The sequence below is a fragment of the Strigops habroptila genome, chromosome 3 (genome assembly GCF_004027225.2).
Source record: "Strigops habroptila isolate Jane chromosome 3, bStrHab1.2.pri, whole genome shotgun sequence".
Taxonomy (NCBI): Eukaryota; Metazoa; Chordata; class Aves; order Psittaciformes; family Psittacidae; genus Strigops; species Strigops habroptila.
In genome coordinates, this window is record NC_044279.2 from 80,548,004 (window position 1) to 80,569,047 (window position 21,044).

The 21,044-nt window shown below is 42.0% G+C and overlaps 2 protein-coding genes across 6 annotated transcripts in view; both read left to right on the forward strand.

The window, feature by feature from the left end:
• Positions 1 to 6,188, forward strand: part of TULP3 (TUB like protein 3) — a 26,668-nt gene extending 20,480 nt beyond the window's left edge. For all 5 annotated transcript variants that reach the window (XM_030479841.1, XM_030479843.1, XM_030479844.1 and 2 more), the window contains exons 6-11: positions 260 to 457; positions 962 to 1,074; positions 1,457 to 1,571; positions 3,648 to 3,746; positions 4,635 to 4,806; positions 5,331 to 6,188. In XM_030479841.1, coding sequence (XP_030335701.1) covers positions 260 to 457; positions 962 to 1,074; positions 1,457 to 1,571; positions 3,648 to 3,746; positions 4,635 to 4,806; positions 5,331 to 5,464 — 831 coding nt within the window. In that variant the 3' untranslated portion in view covers positions 5,465 to 6,188. The remainder of the gene's footprint in view (positions 1 to 259; positions 458 to 961; positions 1,075 to 1,456; positions 1,572 to 3,647; positions 3,747 to 4,634; positions 4,807 to 5,330) is intronic.
• A 5,609-nt stretch (positions 6,189 to 11,797) lies between these two features.
• TEAD4 (TEA domain transcription factor 4) overlaps positions 11,798 to 21,044 on the forward strand; it is a 56,268-nt gene continuing 47,021 nt past the window's right edge. The window contains exons 1-3 of the mRNA XM_030480086.1: positions 11,798 to 11,865; positions 12,228 to 12,306; positions 20,450 to 20,504. The gene's annotated coding sequence lies outside the window, so the exon portion shown is untranslated. The remainder of the gene's footprint in view (positions 11,866 to 12,227; positions 12,307 to 20,449; positions 20,505 to 21,044) is intronic.

Genomic DNA, 21,044 nt, shown 5'->3' on the forward strand with positions numbered 1-21,044 from the left:
TCCCCTCCTCACAATTCACTCATCTCTGGTTAATGGGTACTTTTCCTCCCCTCTCATTGGAGGGCTGATTTTTCCTCAGAGTAAAAGTCTTCAGCCACTTTCTTCACAGAAATATAGGTGGTATCTCATTTAACTTCCTTTTCCCAAAATATCTTCTTGAGACATTAAATCTTTCTGTTTTAAAAGACCTTTCTTTTCTTGGGGAATACCAGAGCCTCTGATCTGTATTAATTTGCTAATATGATGGTTCTTCGCACAGGAAACAGGTGCTTCCTGTAGTCCATCCGCTCCGGTAGATGCCCAGCTGGGAGAAGTAGAGAACTTGGAGGATTTTGCATTACACCCTGCACCTCGTGGTATTACAGTCAAGTGTCGAATCACTAGAGATAAGAAGGGAATGGACCGGGGCCTCTTCCCAACTTATTACATGCATCTGGAAAGGGACGACAACAGAAAGGTATTGGAAGCGGCACAATATCTTGGCTATTGTACTCATATCACAGAATACTTTTTGTGTAAGGGAGAGTTTCTGGTAAGAAACCAGAAGCTGAGGAGAGCCAGCATGCAGACGAGGATAGCTCATATGAGGCCAAGGCACTAAGGAGGGAAACGGCAAGTTTGAAAGCTATAATACAATGAAAGATAAAATTTTAAGAAGTATAAAAATGTCAAGGATAAAGAAGAGCAGGGAGACTGAGCTGCTTGCAGAAAAGGAGGGAAGATTAGAAAGGACAGTTGCGTTAAATCTACACTGCTGAGTGAGCTGATTGGAGGGATAGGATTTCAGGGTGTGCACTTGTGGAAGATATCAGAATTGTGTAGACAGTAATATCGGCACAGAACAGAACAAAAAGGGGAATTGATGTGGAAAATGGAGAGAAAACAGTTTGGATAGCAATGTCTAGCAATGCTGCTGCATTCTTAAAAAGCTCCAGTCTTGATCGAAGTTTTGTATTTCCAGACATTCCTTCTTGCAGGGCGAAAACGGAAAAAGAGCAAAACATCCAATTACCTTATATCAGTTGACCCAACTGATTTATCCCGGGAAGGGGAAAGTTTCGTTGGAAAACTCAGGTAAGAACCACAGGTGAAAACTACAGACGAGAGATTGGATTTTCATTTTAGTTGAGTTGGGGATATGAACAACAATCTGGTGTCAATTCAGAGAGAATGAACTTGCATCATCCTGCTTAATGTAATCTGTATTCACCTGAGTTGGCAACCTTTCTTCAGTGTTACCACTCACCATGGAAATTCACATAAGGAATTCTGGCTTGATGTTTTTCCAGGATAGGTTCAGGCTCAGTTCACTGTGGGCACTCCTTACTGAGCTGGCAATAGGAAGATTCAGATGGCAGGAGATGAGTGTTTTCACTGTGCTGTACAAATACCTTCAGAATATAACAAAACTTTCCACTGATGCCTCTCTCTTTGTCTTTCCATAACCTGGCATTAGGTCAAACCTCATGGGAACAAAATTTACAGTCTATGACCATGGAGTTAGCCCCATCAAGGCACAAGGTCTAGTGGAAAAGGCTCATACAAGACAGGAGCTTGCAGCTATTTGTTATGTAAGTAGTGCCTCTCCTCTTTTGCCCCTTTTTTCTTTGTTGCCTGGTTACAGAGGAAACAGGGCTTACAAAATCGTGCTGCCTGGCAGCCTTCCCCGCTTAACTTTGGAACCAACTGACCAATTTCAACCAGATACAACAAAGGACAGAGGCTTCAAAGAGAAGTTCTTACAAGCTTGATGAAAAAAATAAAAACAAAAAACCCCAAAACAAAACAGTGCCAGGGGAGGGAGGGAGATGCAAATTAACATCCTGATAACCTTCTTGTCTGACCTGTGGCATGTGGCCAGTCAGCACATCCTTTACATGGAGCCAGCCACAGCATGAACTGCTTCTTGCCCGGCTGGTGTTTGGTGGACTCTAAGAAGGAACTGGGAATACTCTGTGAAGTAGAGTTGGTTTTTTTTGGGTTTGTTTTTTTTTTTTTGCAGAACCAAAGGCATATTGGTGGATAGGAAGGAGCTGGTATTATTTCAGTAGCAGCTTGTGGTTAGTGAGGATATGGTTCCAGGGGAAATCAGGATTTGGTAGCGCTCTGTCCTAGAGATGCTTTCTTCTGGTTTTGAGGATCATCTTGGTCTAGGCTTCAGAGAGGCACTTGTGGATACTCTAGAATTATATGAGGATTCTCATCATAAAATCACAGAATGGTTTGGGTTGGAAGGGAAGCTCATCCAGTTCCAACACCCTGCCACGGGCAGGGATGCCTTCCACTAGGCCAGGTTGCTCCAAGCCCCGTCCAACCTGGCCTTGAACATTGTCACATTGTTTGTTTCATATTCCAGTCCTAAAGTTTGAATAAAATTTGAGGTTCTTTACAAAATGAGGGTCAGTGAAGTGGAAGGATTTTTACTCTTATCACAGGTGCGACAGAGAAATGTAAAGATGCATCAACCTATTGGAGCATGATCTCGATATTTTTTTTCTTCCTGCTGATCTTAATGGCACTTGGAGGAAAAATCGCTGCCTGTTAGCAGTATCATTTATCATAACAGTATCATGTCAGGTTATTTTCTTTGTATACAGTATTCTTCAGTTCCCTACCTTCTTGTACACAGCAAGGTGTTAAAATTAGTACAGCAGATAATATAAAGTTGTTTTTTCAGATCTCTGAGCTTTTATATACAAGAAGTTCATAAAGTTTATATATGAATAAAATCAGTACTCTCATTCTCATATGTGCCCCTAGATTTTCTGAAGCAAAATAGTAGAGGTTGCAACTCCAAAGAGCTTTGTTCTGTGTCTGCAAAATGCACTAGCGTGTTAGGAGAAGCAGTATCACTTCTATCAATCAGTTCAGTGCTTCCAAAAGATTTTGACTTTTTAATTGGCCTTTGGGAATTTTAAAGGTTGTCACTGGCGTTGTTATAGAACACTTTAAATGGACCCTTGAATTTTGGTTGATATTATTGAATGGATGGTTTGGGAATGCCAAGACTTTTATTTTCCCTTTGCTTTTTATATTCAATCCACTTGGAGCAGTCTCCTGCAGTACTCTGGAATAATCTGCTTAAGATTGAAGCTTGGACAGGTGCTGAATTCTTTGCCTTTTGGGTCTGTTCTTAATAGTTTATAAAAAAGCATGATTTGAGAGAAAATTGTAGGTATGCTCTTAAACACAAATAATGACACCTAAAGAAGAACGTAATTCACTTTTTCATGAATATTTTAGCCTAAATGGTGATGTATAGGTAACATAGTCTCAGGTCAAAGATATTTGTCTTTTATCATACTCAAGGCTTCTTCACAAGCAAGATTTTAGCCTATTTTTGCCTCAGATGCACAAACTTATGCTTGGAAATTGCACTTCTCTGATTTTGTTATAAATGTTTCATGAGGATAACTGATGCATTCTAAATTGGGTAATATTACGTGTCTTAACACAGTTCTCAAAATGGGACAGAAAGCTGTTCTCAGTGATTAAAACACAGTTGCATTTAGATAACTGCTACTACAGTTGTAGCTAGCAGATCTCTAAAAAACAATATAAATGTGGATTCGAGTTTGGTTTTGTTGTCTTTCCTTCTTTGAGATGAAGTATCTCATTTACTGAAAATGTCTTTCCTTGTCCTTCAGGAAACCAACGTGTTAGGATTCAAGGGTCCCAGAAAAATGTCTGTGATCATTCCAGGAATGAATATGAATCATAAGCGAATTCCAATACGTCCACGAAATGTGAGTTATGGAGTTTGGTCATGGCTCAGACTGGAGGTTATTTAGGTTTTATTTAGGTTATCCTCCAAAATCCAGTATTATATCTGTATATAATACTAAAACATTTACTAGAGCCATATCAGTCAGATCTCCACAACAGGATGTTTTCTGATCATTTTTTCCCATTAAATAACTTCAGTTTGGATTCTTTTTCTTGGGAGTTTTAGCATATATTATTGGAATCAATTTGTTGCAGAACTTCTAAAATTAAATAATATATATTTCACTACATCTCCTTGTAATTCATTGTTTGTTGAATGTATTGTGCTCTTTTACCTTGTTTTTGTATCTTTCTGGTTTTATTTCTCTGTTTTTCATATTGCGCATCACTTACTAGACCCATTTAACCTACTTAAGGCATACATACAGCCTGCTGCAGCCTTTGGACTTTCTACTAAAGCACTCCAGGGCCTGGCACTATGCAGTTAATTGTAGATTATTTTCTTTTGTTTCAAAGTTCAGATTGTTAGAAATGAAAGTTGGGTCCAACAGAATCAGAGAAAGCTTGTGAGACTAGAAAGGATTCCTGCCAGCAGGATGGCAATCATCCTTTAGCCTGTGAATTGCTCCCTTTCATGTACACACACGTTCTTCTCTCTCGCTCTTTTTTCTTGTTTGGGTGGAAATACGGTGATAGCTTATTGAGTGGAAAGAAATGCTTAGACAGGGAGTCCATTAAAGTATCTCCCTGGGAACTGCAAGAAGTTTTCAGTAGGACTGAGTGTTGTCATTGTGTTTCACTAAACAGGGAACGACCTTCAAGTGATAGGGTACACACACATGGGAGAGGCAGTAATCAAAAGCAGAGCTATTCCAAATCTGATAAGTATATTTCTTTGTTCTGAACAGGAACATGAGAGTCTGCTTTCAAAATGGCAAAACAAAAATTTGGAGAACCTCATTGAGTTGCACAACAAGGCTCCAGTTTGGAACGATGATACTCAATCCTATGTTTTGAACTTCCATGGGAGAGTCACTCAGGCCTCGGTGAAGAACTTCCAGATTGTCCATGACAATGACCGTAAGAGTCTGGTGGAGAGTATGTGTGGCTTATTCGAACAGGGAGAACCCTATTTATTTCATGAGGTTTGGGAGGAATAGGATATTCTATTCCTGGAGAAGGGAGACTGGATGGAGGAAATCAGCTCAGGATTACTGGGGACTTCTCAGCTGTCAAGAAAATTACATAAGGCCTCCCTTTTTCTGGGGTAGGTGCAGACACTACTGTCCATAGCTGCAACGAAAGAGAGGGTAAATGCAAGCTTCCTGAAGGGAAAGAAAAGGACTATACAGCATCTTCAGGCTAGCAAGAGAGAGTTCAAGCTTTGGTTCTGAGAAGAAAGATAATCTCTAGAATAACAGTCACTCTAGAGAACAGATTTCAAGGCTGCTCTGGTGAGAAGGGATGGATACACCAACCACATATATTTGGGACTGCCAGACATTTGCGGGTTTTTGGTTATGGTTGTGGTTTGTTTTGTTTTTTCTTTGCAATGCTATGAAATTGTTTGTTTCTGAATCTTTTTTTTTTTCCCCCCTCCCCAGCTGACTACATTGTGATGCAGTTTGGTCGTGTAGCAGAAGATGTGTTCACTCTGGACTATAATTATCCTCTGTGTGCTCTTCAGGCCTTTGCTATTGGACTCTCCAGTTTTGATAGTAAATTGGCCTGTGAATGAGAGACGACAGACTTGAAACTCACTCCCATCCCTGCATCTTGTTGTAAGAGTTCCAGGTGGAGTAATGAAAAGCACATTGGAGGTGGAAGGGAACTGGAGGAGAGACTTCCGCAGGTTTATTAGAAAGCAAATACCAGGCCTCGGAGCATTACAGTAGTTGACATCTTAGGAGACTGTCCTAAGACTGAGCAGTCTCTGTATGCATTGTGGAAGAACAAGAAATACAGGTGATGTTTTTGACATCAGTGTTGATTCTGCTTTCAGAATCCTTGTAACAGATGCTGTGTTAGAGTAGGCTAAGGAATTCAGCCCACTAACTGGAACTTCTTGCAGCTAGGATCAGAAAAATGATGGCTTAGTGTTCATATACCTTTGACTTCCACAGTGCCCCTGGAGATGATGCTACAGGTCTGATCAGGAATAAAAGAGTTTCTGCTCGGCTGAATTCACAAACAAGGAGGACAGTTATTGGCCCTGTGTATCATTTCACTGTCTGTTACAATAGTCAGACACGGAATGACTCAGGTTATGGCTTTGTGCAACTGTAGGTAATGTTCAACAAATACAGAGCTGGAGTGAGACATTGGCTCTAATAAAACACTTTACTCTTACTCTGTGGGATGATTCTCTGTTAAGGTTGATAGTCCAGTTCCCTTTCATTATTCTAGTTGCTCCATATCCCTTGATAGTCTTTTTACCAAATAAAGAACAATCAAATCTGAAACGCTTACTTTTTAGTTGGTGATATATCCATTACTGTCTCTGTTATTTTTACTAGTGAAAAATGAGACTGAACAGATGATAGAATCTGACAGAATTTGGCAGAAGGTAGTATTGTAACAATACATACAATAGTATGGTACTGTAACTGTACTATTGTAACTGTACAGTATACAGTCCTATTCCTGAAAAGCAGTGTTCTGATTGATTTAATCTAGGCTGTATGCTGATCAGAATTATTTTTTAATTAATTTGTCCATTGTTTGTAAAACTTGCTACGTTTTTAGGAATAAGCAACTGATTTTATTTTTTCTTTTAATCTCAAGTCATGACATATTAAAGTAGATTTTATATAAATAATTTTAACCTAAATATAAGAAGGAGTTACCTCAAAAGAAGATTACAGGTGTTTTCGAAGGCATCAGTAAGATTAAAAAAATTAATTAATATATCACGTGGCTTTGCAATATGTCCTTCCAGTGTTCCATTTTTAATGCTGGATATACAGTGTGGGGACTGTAGGTCACAGCATGGAATGATTCTTGATTCATATGGCCTTGATTCATCAGAGTGAATTGCTGCACGCTGTGGCATGTAAGCCTCATAGTGTGCACATGTGTACTAAAGCAGAGAACAGTTACTATCTCTCCTGGTTTGTGGCCACTATGCATACTCATGATGATCCTGGAAAACTTAATCCCTCTATCAAGACAAGAATAGGTGTTCTCCAGCTTTTGATATTGCTGTTGTCAGCAGACTAACTCTGTTTCACGCTCCAAAGAGCCAGATCTATTGCTTTTGGGCTCTTGAGTCTTTGCAGTGGCAGGTATCACTTACTCTTCCAAAATAATGAAACTTTGTGAAGACATTTTCTGATATTGCCGGGGTGGGGGAAAAACAACCAACCAGCTATGGTAATCATGTGCAAACTCTGTATTTAACTGTAAATTATGAAGTGATGCTGAGAATTCCAGCTCACATCTCAGATGCTTGCATAGCGAGTGAGCCATTATCTTCAGATGATCTCATCAGCAGAGCTGTCCTGAAGAGAACTTGACTCCTGCATCTCTTTTGTGCCTTCATGTACTTCCTGCTCATCAGGCTGGACTCAAGACCTGACAGTGTTTTCCATTTGTGCTCTTCTGAGTTCTTGGCTGATGGCTTTGCCTTCCCTTTACCCATCTAGAAAAACTAAGTCAGTTTGTTACCTGTCTGATTATTTTTCTGACTAGGTTTGTGTGAAAGAAACTGCCTTATGTTAGTTTGGGGTGACCTGAAGGTAGAATGCTAACTTTAATTCAAGATGATTTTCTCTCTGCTCAGAAGGCCACAGTAGCATCCCTTTACTCACCCTTTCAGTTAGGTTTGTCAGCAGTGGCTCTTCAAGCTATTTGTTGACATGAAATGATCCTAGGAAGGCCAGGGCCTCTGGGTTTCAGTCAGATTGTGCAGACAGATTAACATATTCTGTGCTCTTTTATCAGATAATGTTTTACATGAATTGTATTTATAACTTTTATATCTAAATGAAAATAAACTAATTTATATATTGGAAAAAAATCTTTAATTCTTAATGAGTTTTTCGTAGAATTTTGCTGTCACTTTTGTGTTCTTTGTTCCTCCTGTACTGGATACTACGTCAGTTTCTTCCTGTCATATCTCATCTCCCTTCTTACACCTCCTTTTCCTTTGTAATTCCTAGTTCTCTTTGTGGTGTTTGGTTTTGGTTTTTTTTTTCCCATACACTTAGAAGTCTGGGGATAAATGTAAAGTTCATCTCTATTTTTTGTTCTCTCAGCAGCAGTTCTTCCTGTATAGTTCTTGGTTTCCATTTGATTCTTTCTTTAAGCTAGTTGCATTTCTCTGCCCCATGTTTTTAATGTTTCTTCCACTGTCTGGTTAGGGCTTTTGAAGTGGTTCTTTATGCATTTTCATACTCTCCATCTGAGCCCATTGTACTGTTGAAGTACAATACCATGTATTTCTGAATCAAGAACTGAAATAATACAAGGCTAGGAGGAACACCAAGTTGAAGTGGTTATTTTTTCCTATTTCCACTGAGACATGTATGAACTTCTGTAAGAGGAGATACGGTGGGGCTGATAATCTGAAACTAACACAGCTCTCAATGTATAAGCCCTATTCTTCATGCACCTCTTCCCCCCCCCCCAGTTCCATCTGAGCCAAGTGAGATTTAGTTGGGATAGAAGACTGAGCAGGAAGTACTACTAGGCATTTGTTCTTAGCACAGTAATGTTAGTACAGTAATATGTGCAAATGTAACATTCTTGAAATCCCAAAGAGATCTTGCAACAAAGAAGGAAGCATATTAAACTGTTAAATATGAATCCTAAAAGTAGATCTAGCAGACTAAAACAGCTACGAGCCTGCTAGAAGCTCCTTGGCTCACAAACATAAGACTGAGTAATTTCTTGCTCTTTTAGGGGTCAGTCCCACTCTCATTGAAGTTTTACTGCTGAATTTGGTAGCAGTAGGACAGGGGGGGTTGTTACTATTAGCATAATAATAATACTTTACTTAGTGTGTTCCTTGACTTGCCGGTATTAACAGCTCTATAAATCTCTCAGTTGACATTGATTTCCTGATACAGAAGACAAGCAAAGCCTTTCCCATGATTTACAGGTCAAGAGCTAACAGTTGTGCAAAGTCTTGAGAAACCAAACTCCGGAAAGATTCCTTCTTTGATGCAGACAGCCACAATGTCAAACTGCTGTACGTAACTGCAGTTTGGAACTACTGCTGAAACCCAGAATTCAGAAAGATGCTTGGCCCAGCATGCAGTTATGAAGGTGAGTAGAAAAGCAGCACTGGTATAAGGGCTTCCTTAATAACAGGGAAAACAGCCTGCTACAGCGGTGAAGTGGTAAGAATTGAAAGCCCTTCTGTGAAAGAAGGCAGAGCACCTGTACCCACTGTTACTCTTGCATCTCTTGAACTGTATGGTTCATAGAGTTTTTGTCTTCTCATTCTGTCCCTTAATATGTTTATATGGAATTATTCTTTCCTCATTGGAAGCTGGAGGTCACTTCTTTGATCCCAAAATGGGAGAAAAGTACAGAAGCAAACTAACTTCACCACAATGCATTAAGACTATTATAGCAGAACCTGCTCTGGCAATGTAACATTTAATTTAGAGAATACATAAATTAGTTAATTTATTCTAGAAGATGCAATTTGTGATTATTCACATTAACATTTCCAAACAAGGCAAACCATTGCACTGTCTGCAACAAAACAGCTTAAAATTATAACAAAAAGAAAGGATTTAATTTTTTTTAATGCTTAATTGAATTGATCCCTTTATTAAAGGGAAAGTGATATATTTTACTGTGAGCCAATATTTTAAAAGCTGCATATCAAAATCATTCAGACAGAGTACAGATAGGTCTCATCAGCTTGCCAACTTCCTGTTCTGAGCAGAATAGTTTGCTTTCACATTACCACCAATAAAGGAAAAATAAAAAATCATAAAAAAAAAAAGGGAAAAAAAAACCCCACTCCAAAAAAACCCCAAAACCCAACACCACAAATCACCAAAAAACCACCTCCAAAACCCTTCTGTTCTCTGGAGCAGGTTTTCATCTGCAACTGAATGGAGTCCTGCAAACAATTTGTGTGATGAGTCACAGGAAGGAATAGGTTTCAATTCCTTCTCTTTGAGCTATGTTGATTCTGCAGGGAAATGGGAGCAAAACAATGTGTTAGTCACATAATCATGAGACCTGGCCTAGAATTCATAGTGAGCAGGTGTGATGAGAAGTGAGCTACCTTTAATACATATTTTTTTGTTAAATTACCTGTTTTTGAATACAGCTTAGCAGAAACAGTGGCTAAATGAGATCACTGCAGGGCTTTATATAACAAACAAAAAAACCCACAAAATAATTTGACTTTTGTAACTTCATATTTATATTGTATATACAATATATATTGACAGCTGTATCATATATTTTTTCTTAAAATCTTAAGCATTCATACAATATTGCTGCATTGCCTTCCAAAGAAAAGTAATTGTGTATTAAAAAGGTTTACTAATATCGGTTTATCTTCAGCACTGCCAAACTAAGAAAAATAGAAAAAGGGGAATCACAGAAACCCAGGGAGGGAGGGTCCCTTGGGAGGGACCTCAAGGATCATCTGGTCCAACCTTTCTTGGCAAAGCACGACCTGAACTAGATGTCCCAGCACCCTGTCCAGACGAATCTTAACAGTGTCCGGTGTTGGAGAGTCCACCACTTCTCTGAGAAGATTATTCCAATGGCTGATTAGTGACATTTCCTCTTGTGTCCGGCTGGAATCTCCCCAGGAGTTAACTTGTGCCCATATGGCAAATTTGGAGTTGGCCTTCCAAATCCCAAGACTAAGTTTATGAAATTGATGGGGTTTGCCATCTAGTTCCTGAGACTTTAGGACACATCTAGGTCCCCTTTTCAGTCTTTTCTCTGCAACTTGAAAAGAGTTACAAAATGTTTTAGCTTTGGATTCTTACCAAAAGCTGAGATTTTTCTTATTCAAATTCTTCAATATTTTTATTGAACTTCAAAGTTTTAAACAAAACCAAGTGTGTCATAACTCTACCACAGGTAGTTATGTGCACAGCAGGAACCTGTGACAAAGTCACCTGCTGGAGACATGAAAAAGTTTTTTTGTTGATGTAGCAGCATTGCCCAGAGCTACTGACAGGATGTCATTACATTTACTAAACTTGTTGGTTTACTACTGTTTTTGGTTTTGGGATGTGGCTTTCCAACCTTAGTCCAACTCTCAGCTTTGTATCAGCATTTTCCAGTGCAACATGTTGGCATTCCTGTATGAATGGACAGGAAACGAGTAGCTTCCTTGTGAGATTGAGAAAAGCCACAGAGAACACCCCTTTGCTGTTAGGCAAGTAGTTTACTTTCTGGAATGCTCTCGGGGCAATTAAACTGTTACAACTACTTTTGCGGTGTTGGGGTTGGTTCCTTGCGCAGCGGTGCTGGCTAGAAATCACATCACATCCCTAAGGGGCCTCGAGGAAGTGTTGTCGGCGGGCCGCGCTTGCTCGAAGGGGTTAGCGAATCCCCTCCGTGCCGGAGTCCCGCCCCTGGGAAAGGACCGCGCAAGCGGCGGCCTCTCCAGGGGTCTTTCCTCCGGCCGAAGCCGGCCCGGCCTGGACGCGGACTCCAACTTCTCTCCCCGCCCGGGCACCGCGCCGATGCTTGGAGGCGGCGGCGTCCCGGCCGCTCCCCGCTCTCGGCCGCTCAGAGTTTCCTTCCTCCGCTCCCCCTGTGCGGAGCGACCTTCCCCCACGGGCCCCCTCTTCCGGCTATTGCCGCCGTTCCCTCCGCCCCGGTCACACGCGGCCCCCGGCCGGGGAGCGCCCGGCCCCGCTGGGTTTTGTTCCTAACTCCGCCTCGGCACTTCTCTCACCACCCTCCCGCTAGTCCCCTCCCTAGCCCCGTCTCAGCCCCTGCGCTAGCCGGCAGTCCCCTCCCACGGCCGCGTTCATTTCATACCAACTCTCATTCCTCGCATTCCTCACTTCCTCCTTTCAAACTCCAGGGGAAATAAAAACCCTCCCTTTTCCTCCCGAACTCCTGCCCGACCGCGGCCGCCGCTGCCGCCCCCTCGCTGCCGCCGCGCGGGTTCGCCGTCCCGCCGTCCGCTCCCGCGCTCCTCAGGTGAGTGTGCGCTTTGTGCCTCCGCTCCCGCCGGCCCGGGCTGCCGCTCCGACCTCCTCCTTGGACACCCGGCCGGCAGGAGCGCCCGGCCCGGTATTGTTCTCGCTGTCCCCGACGCTGCGGGACCAAGGGAAGGGGGAGCCCCGAGGGCCCACCCCAGAGCCGCCCCGAGGGCCGCTGGGGCTCCCCGGCAACTTTCTTCTTTCTCTCCGACTCGGCGGTGGCGTTGCGGAGCGCGAAGCTGACCCGCCCGCGCCCCCTTCCCAAGCCCCCGCTCCCACCCCTGCGGGCTCGGGGGTGGGGATCGGGCGGGAGCGAGGGGCAGGCGCGCAGGAACAGCCGTCGTCTGCTCTTTTTGGCAGAAAGTCCTGGAGCAGAAGGAGGAGTTGGAGCCGGTCTCCGCTGCCCCTACGGAACAACAGCCGCTCTTGCCTTGCTCAGGTCAGGACACGCTATTTCACGATCATCGCTTTCGCGCGGGGCGAAGGGGTACGGGTTCCTGCGGGAGATGGGGTGAAAAGGGGGGTGTTTGGAGCCGATCATGTGCGACGGAGGAGGCACAGGCATACAAAGGAAGCGATAGGAACATCCTCAATGGAGGCTCCGGCGCGTTCCTCCGTCGGCGAGGGGTTGCCGGCGCTGGGACTTGGGCAACTCGGTCGCTTGTCGCATCGGCTGAAAACTGCTAACACTTGTAATAGGGAAAAAACAGGTTTCTGCACCCGTTGTAGAGGTGTTCTTGGGAAGGGTGGAGAGAAGGATCACTACTCCCTGTAATAAATTTTAATGTAAATTATGGAGAAAAACAAATAAACAAACAAAATCATAAGCGAACCCATCCGTGAGAAGGCATGTGGGTTGTTACAGGGCATTTACCAAAGATGAGAAATGCTGTTTTCCCGGAGCAGTTATTCGAAAGTTAGAGTTGAGTTTTGCCGGCATGCCTCTGGAAAGGATTTAAATTACAAACAAAAAAAAAAAACCCAAAACCAAACCAACCAAACAAACAAAAAAAAAAAACCAAAAGAGAAAACCACACAAAAAACCCCAGCCAAACAAAAAAGCCCCACCAAAACCCAAACAAAAATCTTCTCCAAGTAATTTTTCATGTAGATAATTCCGTTTAAACAATTCCATGCACGGGATGCTAAAGATGAGGCTTTTTTTGTAGAAGGGGGAATGAGTGTAACTCAGTGTATTTTAAAGACTTCTGTGAGGTACTTTATGGTGAATGCTCATATATGTTAAAGCAAACAAACAAAAGGAAACCACCCAAACAAACCAAAACCAACCACAACTAATCTACCATTTTTTGTTTAACCTGAAGTTACATTCATGCTACTTTCTAACCTTAAGAGTTAAGTTCTGCAAATCCTCTACAAATAAACAATGCAACATACTTTTCAAATGCAGGGGGCTGGGTGGGAGGGAAGGAGACTTGGAGATTGTTTTGTGGTTTTTTTTTTCTTGTTTCCTATTCCTCAGAACAGATCGGCTTCCCCTAGTTTTGATTGCACTGTGCAAAGTGAGCAGAGCATTTGTTCATCTGTCTGTCCATCTGTCTGTGTAGATGTAAGAGGTTTTATTGTTCTTCTACAGAACGAAGTGGGCAGTAGGACATGGCAGAGGGTAACAGGGAGGAACGGAACAAGGGGGATAACAGATTGGGAATGTAAAAGTGCTAGGTCCGGGTTGAAGCTGCTGTACTGTCACCTGTGCAGTTAATGCCTTTTGGTCTTGATAGCTTTTTCTCACGACAGAGATGATGACAGATAACAACCTGAATCATGCTGTAGTGAATACAGAGGGGGTTCTTTGCTGGGGCTGTTGGATGCTCAGGGACTCTATGGTTTTCTCTGGAACTTGTGATAGCAGAACGAAGGGCAGCCAGCCAGGATGCAGTGACCTTACAGGGTTTTCCTAAATCCCAGTCTGGATAGCTCCCTCGACTCGAGCATGTGACAAAGTCTATCATCTCTAAACTGGACAGTCAGCTCGTTGTTCATATCCTCTTGGAGGTGATCTTGGGAGCAATTATTGTGCATGAGAATGAGTGTTAGAAATTTCTCCACCATCCTGGTTCCTGCTACATCTTTTGGATTTTTAAAATTAATTTTACTGATTGCTTTGAAGTATTTTAGGTTATTGCTGTGATAAGTCTTGTAATGTTAGTGTATTACAGAACGACTGTGGGAAAACTGTGTGAAAACAGTACTGTCAAGCTCTGAAGAGAAAAAGGGCTCCATGGCGCCAAATGTTGCTTGTGATTTAAAATAAAATCACAGTTGCTGTTGGTTTTCTTATTCAGGTGTTTGTTTCACAGAACTCGAATACAGTGAGTAGAGTTTTGAGGAGGTTGCTGAAAACTACGGTTTCCAATAGATGCTGCTTGTGTCTCTGTTTGGAGCGACATTATGCTCCTTCACAGCTTTCCTTCCTTTGCATTATATGTCTTTTTCTGATTGTATCTTTCAGTTCTTGGTTCCATCACAACATAACTCAAGGGGTGGGTCCACAAAGACTTCAGGCTTTCACTGTTGTAGACAGAACCTGTCTGCACAGCCTCAAACCGTCCATTTCCGTATTTGTGACACTTCTTTCCTTTGTCACTGGCATGGGTATTGGCACTGCTGTTTACTGACCCAGACCAGGGGGCTGATCAGCTATATCTGTTCTCCAGTCCAGTTAATCATGTGGTCACATAAATGCTGGTGTGTTTGGAGAAGCTAGTACAATCACGAGGGGGTGGGCAGTGGAGAAGAATGGACATTTCCTTAGCAATATTGCCATCTTTTCCCACCTTAAGTAGTTGCTTGGATCATGTCTATAGTTGCTTCTGTGATAGTGAAATGATTTTTCTGTCTTATCCGGCCATGGCTGTATCTTAAGAGAGCAAAAATTCACCGTTACTTTTTTTTTAAAGATCTGTTATACTTTCCCTATAGCTCAGGTTTGTCCCTTGCTCATTTGTTGTTTGGTTTTTGTTGTGTCTGTTGTCCTCTGTGCCCTGCCCCTTCCCCAAATGCTACGCAGTGGGTCTTCCAGTAATTTTCTTGGGCAAGTTTTCCATTGCCCAATGTACTTTATTGTTAGAAAAGTTCTCTTGCTCTACTGCCTTGGTGTGTATTTCTGTGAAATGATTACTTACTGTCTGCATTTGCACCTTCTAAGTTCTTACAAGCTACTAATGAGACTAAATATTTTTCAGCGTCTGTTGTTCTATGCCTAATGATTGTTTTTTATACTCTTCACTTTATCTGTGTTCCTTTTGCAGAATGAGATCTGATATTCCACATGTTAGAGGTGATTCACCTCTGTTGCCTGGAGCGATATCTGAGCACAGGCAGGCAAAAGTTACATTGGTCATTCTGTAGAAGCGTTTGCTTTGCAGGCAACTCTCATTTATTCAGCATTCTCACTCTTGCATGTATTCAGCTCCTGCTTCTGGCAGGGCTTTTTCGTTCATTTATCTCAGTTTTTTTCATTGTTTATTCAGTTTGTTTGCATTACTATCTCCGCATAGTCTTATTTGTCCCCCTTGCTTCTCTTGTTTGTTTTTGAGCTATCTGAATCCCTTTGAGTTGTTTCTATTCACTGGTGTTTGTAAACTTCATCCTGTATCACATGCAAGTTTCATTAACATTCCCTTTATTCAGTCTTAGGTTTCTAAGATGTCAGAGAAAACTGGACTGGTAGAGATCCCTGCAGCAACCCAGTAGATGCCCCCTGTACCTTTTGGTTCCATTGCTATATATAGTTACACTTAGGTTTTGAATCTGTTAATTTTCTAATAATATGATCAATACTCTCCAAAGCCAATTTGAAGTAATTTTTCAGCTATGATTTCCTTGGAGAGTAGTAAATGCTGTTCTAAATCTAAACCTATCACATCATGCACTGTATTCTTTTTTTCCCTAACTTCATGGAAATTCTGTTCTACTTTGAAGAACAATCGAGTTTGTCAAGATTCACAGTAGTTTATACTCCTCTCTCCAACTTCTGTCTTATGCCTACCACCATGCTAAATAAACAGCCAACATGTTTCTTTGTAGAGCCTTGTAAAAAGTCAAGAATTCGCATGCATGGAGCTCATTAAAAGATCTGAGACTGGAGATTAAAAAGAGTTTTGGGGGATTTGGAGGTGGAGGGTTTGGTTCTTGTGGGTTTTTTGGTTTTGTTTGGTTTGTTTGGAGCCTTTCAGTGATTTTTTTTATTTTTTTTTATTTTTTTTTGTGTGTGTGCACGTGTTTTGTTGGTGTTGTTTGGTTTTAGGTGGGTTTTATTGTTGTTGTTCCTGCCCCTTGGGTCCTCCTTTTTCTGGAGATGATGCAGTCACTCCCCTTTGTTTTTAACACCATATGAATTAGAGTTTTCCTGCTAGGGAGGGGCAGGTTTTCCAGTTCCTGGTGCCACTGGCTGAGTCACTAGCTCTGTTTTTCTGTTCCATTGTAGGCTTATAATTACCTTGTTCTTACCTTCATTAAAATATGATTGCCAAAGGGTAGGTGTTTTACTTTGCTGTACTTCTGAGACATGAGTGCCGGTGGCTTTCAGAGCCTAGATACAAGCCTTTGAAGGATCTGCTTTGCTGTTGCCAAAGAGAAAATAAATAAGGGTAGTCCTCAAAGTGCCTCCCTTCAAACAGTATGGTAAGCATTAATGACAGATGTCCAGGCAAAGTCTAATCTCTTGTAACCAGGACTACTTTTACCTGAAGGAGGAAAAGTCAAGAGAGCACTGAGCATGTGTATGCTGAAATGGAAAGGAAGGATTTGCTGATGTATCTTAAGTTCATTTTACTTGATCATACTTCTCCATAGCTGGTCTTTGAAATAAAGCTCACTGATACCAGATTAGCAGGATTTAGAGAGGTTCTACTGGTTTGGAAATCCTGACAGCTTAGGGAAAAAATGAGAGAGGTGTAAAGGAGAGGTTTGTGTAAGAAGATTTTCTCCCAAGTACCCTCACTGCTCTTTGACTTATTTTTATAAAAATAAATAAAATCCTGTTTATTTCCCCACCCCTATTTGTTTGTGAAGGATCTACAAGAACGGAAGAAAATGACTCTGCAGGAGAAACAATGTAAATCGCTGTTTCTGTTTATCCAGTAAGCTAACTGAAAAATAGAGAAGCAGCTATCTTTTTACCACTCTTTTTGGTCACAGGTTTTATTTGTAAGAACACATTGTAAAAACTGGAATCAAGAGTGTTGTTGGCTGTGTCCCTTTAAGAATCTAGTTTTGCTTGGCTAGCTGCCCTTGTTCTCCTGTAGATTAAACCAGCAGAAGGTATATAACCTGTTGACCTTCCTGGCGAGAAGGGTCTGGAAGGGCAAAGAGATAAATCAGGATTTTTTTTTTGCTTTCCTGTAGTATCTGGGGGCCGGTGTTTTTCAGGTTTTGGCATTTCTTTATCTTTTTTTTTGCTTAGTGGTTCCAATTTGAGGGTTGGGATTTTACTTGAAATTTGCAGATTCTCATAATCCCTGTATGTTCAGCAGTTTGTATATGACAATATGTTTATGCCACAATTGAGAGGGAAGAGTTCTGAGCTCAAAAATACACTAGTCTGAGTTGAGGATGGCATTACGGTCTCTTGTGTCAAAGTGGTAGGAGAACTGGTATCTGGCTAAAATGGCTGTTGTCTGCTTGCTAGGATCTCTTAGATAAAAACAAATCTGGTGGACTTTCCTCAGCATAAGCCCTCAGGAAGTGATCATCTTAGCTGTAAGCAGTGAATGTTCACCTCATATATGTTCTAGGTGGAGCGTGTATTCCAAAACTGAGTTGGAATACCCCAAGAGGGTGAAGCTTGGTTGGTAGCCATGAGTAGGATTCATTCATGATGCAGATGTTCCATGGTTGTTCTTTACGTAGGCATTTCCTTAGCAAAAGTATCAAACACCTTTAAGCTCCTAACTACTACTAAAATCAAGGCACATGCTTAATTGGTTGATTGACTTGAGACCCCATTTTGTATACCTGTTCTGGCAGTTTGTGGTTCGCTTTAATCTTGAGGCTTCAGTGAAGGGCTTAGCCCTGGCCAGATAGATCATGCCCACAACATAGACTGCCTGCAAGCACTGCAGATGCAGAAATCTGAGCGTGTTCCTGAGTTGTTGTGGTCAGTGCTTTTATATATGTACTGTTGTAAATCTCTTAGCTCAGATTCAGCTATTTCTTTTCTTGAAGTCTGGCTATAGTTTTGGACTTGAAAGTTTTCACTGCTTTGGATGAGATTTGGAAACATCTGTCTCCTGTCTTGAGTTCATGTGAAATTTCAGTGTCATGGGAAGCTAAGTATGTCACGGTTCTGAGGTGGGTTTTTTGGGACATCTAACCTTGAGTCCTAGACAAGAGGTTGAGAGATGTCATGAACAGAAGGCAGGATTAGGAAATAAGAATTCAATTTGGGTACCATAAAACGGGCATTATGAGTGCCTCAATTTCGTGTTACTGGTCAGGAAAGGCTCAAAAAATGCCTGGTTTCCAGACTAAAAACATGAGCCCTTCTGAAGTTACACCGCTTGCAATAGCAAATCACCTTTAAAGTTCACCTTTTCTTGTCTTGAAATTCTTGTCTGGATTTTGCCCACAGTCTGATTTTGTCATTTGGTGGTTCAGTTTGTGCTATAGTTTCTTCCATGGGCAAATTGGAGGCTTTTGAGTCTGGTGAGATTTTTCAGAACTACTGACTTTCAGTGGGTTAGGAGCAAGGCTTTTTTAGGTTGACATTAAAGGTTCCCTATAGTTTAATAATTAAGCAAATAATATTCTTTGGGAAAATGCTATTATTTATTTCTGTCTCTAGCTTGGTTTGGTAAGACTCAAGTGATTTTAATCTGTCAGTGCCTACACCTGTTTATACTTGAAGGCACAGCTGTGATTTAAATGTGTTAGCTGACACTACTGGGGATTCTGTGGAAGAAAAGGGACATGATTACTGGACTTTCTCCTGGTTCATTGCTTTCTAACCAGCTTCGTGCTTGTTGGAATAATGACTCCTGGTGACTGCTTCTGCTAGCACAAGGGTGGCTGACCATTTTCAGTATGCCACAACCTTCTTTGGTTTGGGAAGCTTTGAAACACATTCCCACATGTGAGATAACGGTGACTCCCCAGTAATTGCACTGTTCCTTTGAGGGCTGGGGCCAGCTACTGTATGGCTCAGTCCCAGGGCAACCTGGCAGTGTCAATCTCTGCTGCCTTTGCTGGCTTATTTTGCTCTTCCTGCTGAGATGTAGATCACGCAGTGGTCATTTTGTCAGTCCAAGGCTGGTGGCCTCGTGATGTAACCTGTATGTGGGAGTTGTGCGGGAGTTGTGCGTGAGTTGCCTGTGGCTCAGGATCGATCCGCAGGTTGGCCACTCCTAGACCAGAGGAAGCAGAACCAGCCTTTGGGTTTTGTTGTTTGGTTGTGTATTTTTTCCCTCCCCTCCTTCGGGCAGCAAGGCTCTGTGTGCTGTTTCCTTTATCAAGAATGTAACTGATTGGATGGTGTGCAAGGCCACACACAGCCTTATCTAATCACATACTGTTTGGCGGCAGTATCCAGGGCTGCACTGATAGAAGTGCTCTGCTCTGCTTGTTTTGATTTACATCACTGTGGTGGACACTACATCCTCTCTCTGTTTCAGCCAGAGCTCAGCTATTGCAATAATTTAGGAGTGTTGTTTTGCTTTGCTGGAGAACTCTGGTACCTTTGGAATAGCAACTGCTGCAGGCAGTTTCAGTGTAGCAAGCAGATGAAGCTTGCTTTTATGTAAGCACTCAGCTGGAGCCCAAGCTTATGTTGGGTATGATCTGAGGCTAGTAGTGCTTGTTTCTTTGTAAACCAGTCAGTGGTGAGGTGGAGACAAAAATCTCACAATGCAGCCTGGAGATGTAATGATTATGTTACCTTGCCCAATACACACAGGGAAATAAAAGTTCTCCTGTTTTCCTTGCCTAGTGCTGCTGCCTGTAAAGAGCTTTTGGTTCACCTACAGCAAGTAAGACCTTAACTGGTTTTATTCACAGGATTAGGCAGCATTACTCTGGTGTCCTGCGCACATAGAGGTATCCATAGGAAACAGCCAGCGTTGCTTAGGGACTGCAGGAGGCCCAGGGCAAAACGTGAGATTGTAGCCTGGTTCACCATTTGGGTAAGTCGTTGTGGGGTGCTTGAGTGGAGCCCCCTCCGAAGGCTCAGTGAACTACACCCGCCCATCTCCACTAGCTGCGGAAGCTGAGTGGTGCTAGCTCCAGGCTGATTTCGTGATGGGAGTACAGCTCCTGAGGAGCCCAAGCAGCTGGTTGCTGGCTGGTGCTGCAAAAGTTCTGTTACCTTCCTAGGTGCAGTTCAGTGCTACTTGGTCTTGTGACAGTTGTATCTTTATTTTGCTTCATAGAAACCCTGTAAACACGTTCATGACTTCATTTGTCCTTTTTTCCGTGCAAGCTTTAACAGACCTTAGTTATTGCTGAATAGCTGCTTTCCCACCTTTTCCCTTTCCAGTAAGGGTTTTTTTTTTCCTGCAGTCTTTGAGTTGCACCACCCCCCTAGAGCTACTCATCTACTGATTGCACTCATTCTTCTCTTTCAGAGGAACTGGGCTATTATTGTAGTGGCCTGTAGAATTTCCCAGACTTCTTCCTTTGGTAAGTTTGAATGCTATCTTCCATCATAACTTGCGCAATAGATTTTGTGGTATTCCAAGTTGTTGCTTTTCTAAACCCAAATCTCTTTGTATGACTGCATTGTGTAAGCTCATTTGTTGGCGTGTTCAGGATGGAAGTAACTGACTGATTGGTGCCGTTTCCAGGTTTTCTTATTGTTATAAAGTACTCTAGAGTTGTAGTTTGAGTAGCAGGATGTCTTCTCTTCTGACCAAAGTCATTCTTTTTTGAAATTCTCTGTTTGACTGCTGATCATAAATGAAAATGTTGTGGTTCAGTAGTATTACTATAGTAGCAGTATTTGGTTCATGTTACCAAGATAGTGAATACCAGAATTGTTTGATTTTATTTGCATTACAATGACATAAAGGAATAAATACCTGTAATGGGAAGCAGTCCCTACCTCCACAGCTTCCAGTTCCATTAAATGAGACCAAGGAATAAAGGGACTTTCTTCCTAAAACTTGGTCACAGTGCAGCCAGCTCAGAAGCAGAAGGGGAATCGTTCTGCCAGACTCCACA